The sequence below is a fragment of the Trichosurus vulpecula genome, chromosome 3, assembly GCF_011100635.1.
Source record: "Trichosurus vulpecula isolate mTriVul1 chromosome 3, mTriVul1.pri, whole genome shotgun sequence".
Lineage (NCBI taxonomy): Eukaryota > Metazoa > Chordata > Mammalia > Diprotodontia > Phalangeridae > Trichosurus > Trichosurus vulpecula.
Genome location: NC_050575.1, coordinates 36835777 through 36848038, shown reverse-complemented (window position 1 = coordinate 36848038; position 12262 = coordinate 36835777). Strand labels below are relative to the sequence as shown.

The 12262-nt window shown below is 38.9% G+C and overlaps 1 protein-coding gene across 1 annotated transcript in view; it reads right to left on the bottom strand.

Annotated features, from left to right (window-relative positions):
• Positions 1–12262, bottom strand: part of SEC23A (Sec23 homolog A, COPII coat complex component) — a 65979-nt gene that overhangs the window by 46870 nt on the left and 6847 nt on the right. Inside the window, exons 2-3 of the mRNA XM_036749419.1 lie at positions 5291–5529; positions 979–1036 (exon numbers count right to left, since the gene is read on the bottom strand). Coding sequence (XP_036605314.1) covers positions 979–1036; positions 5291–5511 — 279 coding nt within the window. The 5' untranslated portion in view covers positions 5512–5529. The remainder of the gene's footprint in view (positions 1–978; positions 1037–5290; positions 5530–12262) is intronic.

Here is a 12262-nt window from a genome sequence, read left to right as displayed (position 1 = left end):
TGTCCCAAAGCACAGCAAAAGAGGGGATAGCCCCTGGGGTCTAGAGAACCCCATCTCAGAACAAGTCTATTCATTCCCATGATACCCCTTCAAACACTTAAAGACAGCTACCATACCAATAGCCAAGGAGCTATTGATTGGAAGGCAAAGAAAACCTCTTATTAGCCTGCCTTTGAGCACTGTCCAGGGCTGAGGAACTCTACTCCTGCCCATGATAGATACTTTACAAAAGAATCAGAAAAAAAGAGAAACCCCTGCCTTATTAGACCCAGCTCCACCACAGGGACCCAGTAATCCTGCCTCCCAGCCTAGAACCCCTATATTCCAAGTTCCCCTGTAGGGACACAAACCTCTTTGCTACATGGGCCAGCTTTACCTTAGAAACCCAGGTATGCCCTTTCCCCAGTACCAGCTCCACTCCTAGCAACCAGATATACCTGCTCCAACCCCTTTGTTCTGTTACAATACCTGGAATGTCCTGCCTCTTAGATTCTACCTCTGTTCTCTTTACCCAGACCTCTTGCCTCTCTGGCCCCACTTCTTTCAAAGCTCTCAACTCCCCAGCCAGGGTTTCTTTCTTAACCCCTCTCTCACTTTGGACACTCTCATAATCCCAGGATCTCCCCAGCAACTCTCCCTGCCCATACCTAGTGATCTGAGATCATCCCACCTCAGTTCCCCTCCCTCTCGGCAGAAATTGTCTCCCAGCCCTAGCCTCCTTTGGACATTCCCAGATCTCCTCATCCCAGGCCTTCACCACCCCCAACTTTCCATCTTTATGTTTGCATACCCAAAGCTAAGAACAATGGTTTAATTATGGCAGGGATTCATAAATGATATTTTAATTAAACCAATAAAGATGTTTTTGTTCATTTAATTACTCTTAAATATAAATATTCATGTATTAATTCTGCCATAAGGTATTCTTAAATACCTAAATAGTAATAGATTTATCTTGCAAAATAATGATTTTCTTACCTGATTCCTTTGATAACAAAAATTGCAAGCCCACAGTTTTGCTCGGTAATCCACTTGACTATTTTTGGAAAAAAGATATAAGAAATGGTATATAATTATTCATTTAACAATACTTCACTTTATTATGCTGATTTTTACTTTAGTAAAATTATTTTTATAATTTTCAAAAGCATTTTTTCAAATAATCAGAATAAAATTATTTCCATATTCAAGAAATAAAAACAGTAGAAACAGGTAACAAGGTGATTTTTAAAAAATAAGTCTTTAGTTTCATATTCCAGCAGGTACCTAAATCTCATTCTACATATTAACTCATATTAACAACTTGTACAAATTAACATAAATATAAAATAAGATAAATAGGCATATTTTTAATTATCATACTCCCCAAAACTAAATACTAGCTACTACATATTGAACCGAATCTAAAGGAACCACAGCTAAGGGAGATAAAGCATAAAAACCAACAACTCCTCTAATATGATAAACAGTTCATTCAAATGGAAAAAGTAACATAGCAACTTTTCTGTTCTACATCAAATGCCAAATGAAATTGAAACGGTAAATGGATCAGAGATTTAGAGCTGGAAGGGCCCTTAGAGGTCATCTAGTCCAACCTCCCCATTTTACAGATTAGATTCAGAAAACTGAAGCTACATCAATGCAGAGAATAAACAGTAGAGCCACAGCTGATCAAGCCCAGATGCTCTAGGCTCAGAGGCAGCTAGGTGGCTCAGTGGATACAGTGCTGGGCCTGGAGTCAGAAAGATCTGAGTTCAAATCCAGCTTCACACTTACTAGCTGTGTGACTGTGGGCAAATCACTTAATCTCTGCTTGCTTTAATCCACTGGAGAAGGAAATGGCAAACCACTACAGTTATCTTTGCCAAGAAAATCCCAGGGCCAGTATTGACATGAAACGGTCCACAGGGTAACTGAGCAACAACAAATTCCTGACAACTAGAGCAGTGTTATAAAATCAAGTTTTTAAATTTTTCCAAATTTCTGTAGATGAGGTGACACCTTCCTTTTCTCAATAAGGATATGAGTGATATGGCTGTGTACTGTGAAACAAGCCTACTATTTTAGCTTGATTGGTTCAAAAGTTCTTCTTGTTCACAGGAATTAATGAATAAATAAGCATTTATTAAATACTTACTCCATGCCAGGCACTGTGGATACAGAGACATGCAAAAACAGTCCCTGTCCTAAAGGAACTTACATTCTGGCTGGAAGAGACAACACATGCATATATACAGAGGTTCCCAAACTTATTTGGCCTACTGCCCCACTTAAAAAAAAAAATTAACACCCCCACCCCAGAGCCCTTTAATGTTTTTTTTAATTTGCATCATTTCAAAAAAATATTAAATTTTTTTAAAATGACATCTTAAATTTAATAATTTAGTGTAAATTTGTGAGGGTTTTCCAGCATTGAAATCCATATACTATCATATTGTAAACAAGTCATTACATACACATATTCCTGTTGATGTATGCTGGACTTCCTGACAATGCACCACAAGCTTGCCTGACAACATTTGGTTGTTAAGACTGTCAGCAGACTTGACCACTGATCAATTATAACTTGCATTTTGTGTGTTTATTTAGAAAATAATGTTAATCACTAGGATTTTAATTCTGTTATAAAACAAATGAAACATGTATGGACAGTTTTTCAAAATTCTCTTCTTTCCTTATTCTTCCGCCATCCCCTTATTTTTATTCAATGCCCCCCAAATTGCACCGGAGGCTACTACCACCCCCCGGATCGTTCCAGTGCCCCCCAGGGGGCAGTATCACCCACTCTGGGAACCTCTGCATATTTAGGTACATACAAAACAGACAGAAGCTGATTCTGAAGGAAAGGAACTAGCAGCAGGAAAGGGGCTAGCAGCAGGCTCCGGAAATCAAGAAAAGTCTCACGTAGAGGCTTGAGCTTGAGCTGAAACCTGAAAGAAATTAGGAATTCTAAGACATCAAGGTGAGAAAGGAAGGCACTTAAAGCATGCGGGATAGTTAGTACAAAGGTACTAACATGGATAATGGGAGTACCATGCATGAGGAACAGCAAGTAGACCAGCTGCATAGATCATAGTGTGCATGGAGAAGAATAAACAACAAAAAAGGTAGTATGAGGTAAGGATTTTACATTTAAAGGAATTTAAGTGTCCAACTCAGAATGGTTCAATAAAGAGTGAAGGATAAATTACTGTGGTATAAAAATAAAAGGAAACAAATAAAGCTTTCAAAGACATTTATGCTTAAATTGTTATATCCCAGTTAAGGATAAAGTCTTTTTAACTGAGTTAATTTGTATGCAATAGGCTGATAGGCAATTGATGACACAATTGTAGGAAAAGCAAAGGACAAGTTCCAGCTAAAAAGTTAAGTAAGAGAAATAAGGGGTAGTTCCATTTTTCTTTAAAAGAGAAAAAAAAATGTAAAAATTTCCTAGAGAAGGCAGAAAAGCCTGTTAGGATCATTGAGTGAAAAGCACTGATTTTTAATAGTTCCCTGTTTCAAACACCTGGAAGGAGCTATCCTCCTCTCTGCCTTTTCCCCACTACAGCACTTGTTTCTATTTGTTGGTACAAACTTGCATATTCTCCAAAGTGCAGCTCCTGAGGGAGCCAACTTCCTACAGGGGCTCCTCTATTCTTCACCCTTCCCCCTCAAACTAATCTCTCTCCCTCAACTGATTTCATAGCATTTTATACTCTTGTTATGAATTTATCATACTCTCTAATTTGTATTTTTGTAATTATTTATATATCCAAGTATTCCTATTCAACTATTAGCTCCTTAAAGACAAAAATCATCTTATTTCAATCAATCAATAAATATTTATTAAGCACTTACTATGTGCCAGGCACTGTGCTAAGCACTGAGGAGCAAAGAGGCAAAAGACAGTTCCTGTCCTGAAGGAGCTCACAAGCTAATCTTATTTATCTGAGTTATCTCCAAGGGATCTGGTAAAATGCAAATAGTAAGTGCTTAAAAATGAAGTAAAGAAGAAATAAAAAAGAAAGGAAAGGAAGTTATGGTTAAAGATTTCACAAAAGAAATGGTTTTACCAAGACGGGGAGAGTCCCTGATTAGAGAAAAAGTTAAGGAAGGTAGCTGAATATCATAATATCCAGCAGCAGTTACTGTAAGAGAATAGTCTGACAAAAAGCAATCACAGTAATTAAGTCTGGACAGACATTTCAATCCCTGGAGGGTTTAGAAATCTAATTACAATTCAAAGTGAGTTATATAATAACATTATAATCAAGGTCTGAAGTATGACAATTAAGTAATGACATTTTTTTCTAATACACAGAAAAAAAATTCATCCAAATGACTGTTTCGTCTAAATACTTAATCTCAAAATCCAAGGAAAAGCTCCTGATCTTACCCCAGGGAGTGGATGAACACTTCCAAAAAGGGATCTTTGGAACACTGAAGAGAGACTTATTATTACCAGCCTGTTTAATCACCTTATTCACTAGATGTGTTTCTGAAGGATTCAGGGCTACTTTGAAAACTCAGATCTGCCCCCCAAAGGACAAATAATGGTCAGAACCAATGAAGTGATTCAAAATACTGAGCTGAAGACTGACTGCAAATTTTAAAATGCTTTAAGCAAATGTGGTGTTGATGGAAAAAATGAATACATAACCTTACTAGGAGACTACTTTGAAGAACACAACACTCATTCCAGGATATAAGTTTTTGTGTATTTGTTTAAAAAAATCATTTTTATAATGTTTATATAATCTATGTGATATGGTTAGATTAAACTGATTGATAAATGTTATGGTTAAATAAAACAGGCAGGTTATCATTTAGCTTAGCTCTTTAAAAAGTGCTAAAAGCATTTATCTGAAATACTGGTTTTAATTGTTTTAATGACAAAAAATATTTTTGCTATAGAAAGGGATCAGAAATTTTAGATTTAAATCTAGAGAACTTGAGCTTCTATGAGAATCTCCAAAATCTTATAACCACTGGCACAACAATAATGCCATTCAATATGGGCATACCAACATAGTAAACGCAGCATTTTGTGTTTAATCAACTGCTTCATGACTGAACCTGAAAAACTTAATTAGTAAACTGACAACAAATAATTACGTTTATTGAAACAACATTCCATATGAGTGCCCATTATGGTATTACAATACTACTAACAACTCTTCAAGTCAGAATGGTGCTTTCGACAACTTTAAAACATACAAATCTTTGTGATTAACTTAATTCAAGAAATAAATACTATAGAAGAAAAACAATTAACTGCTTTTTCCTTTAGGAAAAAAAAAGAACCTACCATAAAGGATTCAAAACTGCTCGACAGGTGGATCTGCTGCAGAGGACAGGTTCATACTGAATTGGAGGTAAATCAGGTCTCTCTTTCAGTGGCGTAAATAGGGATGCCACTGGAACAACCATTCTTGTAGCTTCAAGACGACTTGAAGGCCAAACATTCCAACTAAATCGAACTCCATCTCGATCTTCATTCTGCTGGATGAATTCCAGGAAGGTTGTCATTGTAAACGTTATTTATTTCTGCAACAAAATGGAAATAAATTAACGTAGAATTCAGGCGTTATTTAAAGGGCAGATTATACAACATGTGTGACTTTCAAAATATTCTTATCAATTAAAAATAATCATGAAATGAAAACGAATGAGGAGAAAAAACATGTCCCTTAAACTTACCAAATTAATAACTAATTAATGCCCCCAAATTCCCTATTGAATTTATTATATGCTTTTTTAAAAAAGCAAGCAGCATAGATTAGATATTCACAATTTTATGTGCAATGCCTTTTCTATTCTGTTTTGTATATGGAAATGCTCATTTTTGAGCATTCTTTAGTTCAAAATTTTAAAATTATTTAAATATAAAAAACAAAATCATTATTAAAATAAACTTGTAATTTGAGATCAGTAAGATATGTGGGTGTAGTACCTTCTAAAGAAAGTTACTGTGGTCAAAGGATAGTCAGTTTTCAAAGGAAGAAAACTACACTATGAATAGCCACATGAAAAAATGATCCAAATCACTAACATTCACAGAAATGCAAATTAAAGCTACTCTGAGATTCTACCTCACACCCATCAGATTGGTAAAGTCGTCAAAAAAGTAAAACAACTAATGCTCGTAGGGGAAAACAGGTATATTGATGCAGAGGTGTCAAACTCGCTTTCCAAAACAGATTAAAATGCAATTGGAAAATGTTTAACAAAATAAAAATACAATACAATAAAGATCACTTTAATTTGTAGCTTTTATGTTAATATCTGGTCCTATTTGATGTTTATTATGCCATTTCTGTTTTGAGCTTGACACCACTGTATCGATACACTGTTGGTGCAACTATGTCCAGGCATCCTAGGAAGAAATTTGGAATCATATCCAAAAAGTCACTAAATCGTGCATACTCTTTCAACCAGCAATACCATTACTAGCCCTATACCCAAATGACATTAAATAAAAAGGAAAAGGACTCACATGTATAAAAACATTTATAACAGCTCTTTCATAGTGGCAAAGAACCAGAAACCTAAAGGTATGCCTATCAATTAGACTGAACAAATTACGGTTCATGAATGTAATGGAATGCTATTATGCTGTAAGAAATAACAAATGGGGCAGCTGCAGAGAAACCTAGAAGATTTATATGAACTGATGCAGAGTGAAGTGAGCAGAACTAGTAGAAGAATTTATACAGTAAGAGCGAAAGACTTAAGAACTCTCATGAACAAATGATCATCCCCAGGTCCAGATGACTAATAATAAAGCATGATACGCAACTCCTAACAGAGAGGTAACAGATTCAAGGTCATTTTTGAAAATGGCCAATGAGGGAATGTTTTGTTTAAATATGCATATTTGTCTGAAAGATTTTGCTTTTTGCTTTTTTTTCACTGCAGGGAAAGGTGAAAAGGAGAGAAAAATTTTTGTTTATTAAAAAACTCAAAAGATATTGCAAATAATATTTTGACAGTTTTTAAACATATAATGTGGAAGCAACATCATATAGTTCAGGGCTGTCCAAAATGAGGCCCATCTACAAGCACAGAAATTTACATAAATGCTTTAGTAAACGAAGCCGAGCAGAGCTCTCACTAAAATGGCAAATCAAAATATACTGTCTATTGTTTCAATAAAAACCTAAGGTTGGACAGTCCTGATATAGTGGACAGAATGCTAGCTGGACTTATGGGCAGGAGGGACCTGGGCTCAAATCCCACTTCTGAGACTTTACTAGCTGTGTAAATCACTTAGCCTCTCAGTTTCTTCTCATGTAAAATGAGGGTTGTAGACAAGATTTACTACTAAGGTCCCTTTTGGCCACAAATCTATGATCCTATTATCATATCACATCACTCACTAAAGTTCTAGTAAGATATCTTCAAACATGTTGTGGAGATGACCCCGATCTCTCAAACTTAATACCCATGGTAGAAAAGCTATGAAAGGTGCTAGCAAACTGGAAAGGATAATAATTATACATCTACTGATCAAATATCTCCCTAGCAAAGTACAGAGAGGCTCACCGCAAGAGGGACTGATGGGGTGCTTGTGCTTGGACCCTAACTTTAACAGCCTCTGCTTGGGTGCCTGTGGCAGAATTCCAATTCCAAAACACATCTAGTTCTCAAAACATATTCTTTCCCAGGCAGCCTCTCTATAGCTAAAGGGCAGCATGCCCCAAACTTATCTCTGCTTCTTCCTCAGTAAGCAGCTATTCCCAATTATAGATTGATGCCAGATGCTGATAATTGAGTCTAATATATATCCTAGACATAGTCAAATGTATACTCCCCTACATTAATCTTCACTAACAAGATATGTAATGGAATCCACCTGGATATTCCCAGCCAGCTGCGAACTTTTGGTGACTTAGCAACGCTTCACAGTAAAAATCACACCCACACAGATAAGAATTGGAAATCAAAGGGATGCCCATCAATTGGGGAATGGCTGAACAAGCTGTAGTATATTGTGCTATAAGAAATGGGGATGATACGGACTTCATAACAACCTCGAAAAACCTACACGACATAATGCTGAGTAAGCGGAGCAGAGCCAGGAGAACATTATACTCAACCACAGATATATGGATTCTGTGAGGACTAACCCTGACAGACTTTGCTCTTCTCAGCAATACAATATGCAAAGACAACTCCAAAGGACTCACGATGGAGAATGCTATCTACATCCAGAGAAAGAACTATGAAGTATGAACGCAGATTGAGGCACACTTCATGCTCGTCTTTTTCTCCCCCCTTTTTTTCTCTCTTTTGTATTTGTTTTTGGGTTGTGGTTTTTTTTTTGGTTCTGTTTCTTCTTTCTCATGATTCATTCCATTGATCATAATTCTTCTCCACAACTTGACTAGTGTGTAAATTAATTCAATGCGAAATTATACATGGAAGTTATATGGGATTCCATGCCATCTTGGGGAGGGAAGGGGGAGGGAGGGAAGAAAATCTGGAACTCAAAATTATGTAGAAGTATGTGTTGTAAACTAAAAAGAAAAAGAAAAAAAAATCACACCCACAGGTAGGCCCCCGCCCCCCCCCCCGCCTTGAGCTATTTCCCAGTGAACTCTGGGTAAGATACCTGTGCAGCAGATACAAAAAGTGCATGTTCTCTATAAGAAGTGACCATCCCTTAACCACTCCCTAATCCCACCCCAAAACACCTAATTGACAGGCTTCACCCCTAAATCTTGTACTTAAACTTTCCCTGTAGTCCTGTATGGTTACAGGTTCCCTAAGAACTCTTGCCCATTGTAAAGTGTAATAAATCTTTGCCTTCTTGACTTAAAGAATGCTTGGGTCCATGAATTCATTCCAGGAGACCTGGGAACTTTGGTTTGGAATTCCTACATCCCTGGGTTTCTTTCTCTCCCTCAAAAGGATGAGAGGATAAATAATTTGAGGGCTGTGGCAACACTCAAAGACCAACTATCAGTATTAGTGGAGAGAGTCCTCACAACAGCGAAACTGTTGTGGATTATTTTTCCATGTTATAAATTTTAATATTCCAACATTTGCACAGTTATGAAATGACTAGTAAAATTGTTCTTAGTCCTGGACTGCATTCTAAAATAACAGTTCCCTCTAAACAGATTTGTTTTTGTATTAGAAAAGTACCAAAGGAGCTTACATACTATTAGGGAAAACATTATGTGCATTAGTATATAGAAAATATACGTAAAACAAATATAAGGTAAATTTGTGGGAAGATGAATGAACAATTGGGAGGATAAGGAAAGATTTCATGTAGCAAGTTTTGCTTGAGAAGGAAACTAGGGATTCTAAGGAACAGATGGGAGTATATTCCAAGTATAGTAAATAGCTAGGATAAAGGTTAGGAGATGGATCAAAGATCAAAAGTCAATTACAACTTTCCTTCCAATCAGTCTCCTTGCCTCAAGCCTCTCCCCTCTCAATAAACACAGTCTCGCCATATCACTTCTCTACTCAATAAACTCCAATGGTTCCGTAATCTGGAATCCATGAACTTTTTTAAAAAATGTATTGATAACTATGTTTCAGTAACTGATTTTCTTTGAAATATTATGTATTTTATTTTATTTATTTTAAAATATTATGATATTATGGGGTCAACAGGCTTCACTAGGTAGACTTTTCAAAAGGGTCCACATCAGAAAGTTAAGAACCCGTATTCTAAAGTCAAATATTAACACCTCTAGCATTTAAGGACTTTCACAGCCTAATTCAAACCTACTTTTCTAGTCTAATTATACATTATTTCTCTTTACATACTCTAATGATCCAGCTAAGTGGCACAGGGGATAGAGTACAGGAAGACCTGAGTCAGGAAGACCCGAGTTCAAATTTAACCGCAGACACTTATTAGCTGTGTGACCCTAGGCAAGTCATTTAACCCTGTATACCTCAGTTTCCTCATCTATAAAAGGAGTTAGAGAAGGAAATGGAAAACTACTCCAATATCTTTCCTAAGAAAAATCCCAAATGGGGTCATGGACAGTCTGACATTACTTAAAAATGACTAACCAACCACAAAAATGATCCAGTTAAACTGGCCTTAACACTCTTCCCCCATGACCTTCTTCCACCCATCTCTGCCTTTGCCCTGTGCCCATGCCTGTCCACTCCCTCCTCACCTCTGTCTCTCAGAATGTCTAGTTCTCCTCAAACCTGACCACCAACACCCTCTCTCCGCCACCATCAAAATTATCTTGCATTATTTTATATATACTTTTTATAAGTAAGATGAATTTTAGTGTAAGCAAGGTAGATTTTAGTGTGTGTAAAGTGGATTTTTGTTATTATTTCTTAGAGTTCAGTTTCCCAGGATCTATGGCCATAATAACCTCAGTTTCCCAGCATCCATGGCCATAACAATCTCTGTTTCCCAGGTACTAGATGAGAGTTCCCAGGCCCATGGTTCAAAACATCTCTACCACACTTGCGCAGCATTATGTAAGGATAAATAATATAAACATATGTGCTGAAACTGTAAACATCCACTGCGAGATGTAGGGATGAGGTGATATAAACTTGTGAGGCTATTGCTGGTAATATGCCTTCTTTGTCTGTTGCCCTATAAAATAGGTGGTCAGTGGTCAGTGAGTTGGGGAAACTTTATGGTTGAATAGCACAAGCTGGGATGCTGCGCACCTTGATCGGCCCCCATAAAGGATCAGGAGTGGGGGGATCTGTGTTTGCCTCAACTGGCCCCCACTGAGGCTTGAGGGGATTTAGGGGTACCCTTTAGGGTTGAATGCACAAGTTGTACCTGTCCCGATTGACCCCATAGAGACGTAGGGATAGTTGCACCCCCTCCTTGCCGGCCCCTGCAAGAAAGGTGATTGGGGAATACTGTAGGAGTTTGAAGTGCTTCCACCATCAGCAATACTGTTAGAGAAACTAGACTAGAATAAAGCTTATTATTAACCCCTTTGAAGCCGTCTTTCCTGTCTGACCAAATCAAGAGCAAACCTGTTATAGGCTGAAGTCCAAACCTCCAGGGCTTCCTGTGTATTATCTGTATAACAACTGGCGTAGTTGGCAGGATTTGTGCAGACTAAAGGAAAGTATGGGGTTTTATGGGACTTTTATGTTATTTTTTTTGTAGCTATGGTTCTATGGAGCCCTCCCAAAGGATGGGAGAATGGAGTATGTACCCCTTCCCAGAAGTGGGAGAATGTGCCCCCTACTGCTAGAGACTTTGAGAAAGTTTTGATGAAAATTGGGGGTACTCTTGATAAGAAGGGAGCTAGAAAGGCTGCGGGAGTTGTAGAAATGTTGTGGGAGACCCAGACTTAGTCCCAAAGGTGTGGAAGAGTCAGTGTTCACTGACAGACGCAGCAGTGTTCTGGACCAGTCCAGAAAGACCTTGACCCAGCGGTGGAAGCAGTGGCGGTGGAGCAAGCAGCCACAACCTGAGAGAAACCAAGCAAGGAGCAGAAGCCAAGCAAAGAGAAGCAGAAGCAGCAGGAGCGGTTTCCCAGGTGCCCAGAGCAGGGCCCCTGGGAGACAACCCCTCCTTTCCCCACCAGTACTCCTGAAGAGACAGGCTGGAACAGCAGCCACAGGAGGAAAAGATGACCTTGGGAGGTGGGGGAGCTGAGTGGGTGATTCAGTTTCTTGTGTTGTAGTGAAGGGAAAAGGTGCATGGGAGAAGTTCCTCTTAAACCTCCCAGAATTGTTAGTCACTGACTCAAAAGCAGAGTCCTTTGAGAAGTGGAAGCAGAAGTTCCTTCTGAATTTCTCTGAGCTAAAGGAGAAGCCTGGAATACAGGAAAGAGTTAATGCTCCTATAGAGATAAGAGCCAGAGGAGAAGTTTCTTTTGAACTCCTCAGAGTCAAGGCCAGGGCCAGAGCCAGGGCAGCGTGAGGAAGGCTCTGCTAGAGACAGCCCAGGTTGGAGTAGCCCCTCCCTTTGCTGTGCCAGAGGGGTGGAGGCCCTGGAATTGCGTTGTGCCCAGAGCCCAGGCCGGAGTGGCCCCGCCTCATGTGAGGCTGGGGGAGGTCGAGCTGCCCTGCAGTTGGGGTGGTATGGGCCAGAGACAGAAGCTGGGGGCAAAGACCCCTGGAGCCTGCTGTGCCTGGACCCAGGCAGGAACAGAGAGAGCCCCACCCTGCAAGGTGAGACCCTTAACTCTGCTGGAGGGATGGGAGCCCTGGAAATGTGTAGGGGCTGTGCCTCCCCCCATGAGGTGAAACATAGAGCAGCAGCAGAGAGCTGCCTTCATCTGGACTCTGTCAAGAGCAGAGAGCTGTCCTCCCCTGG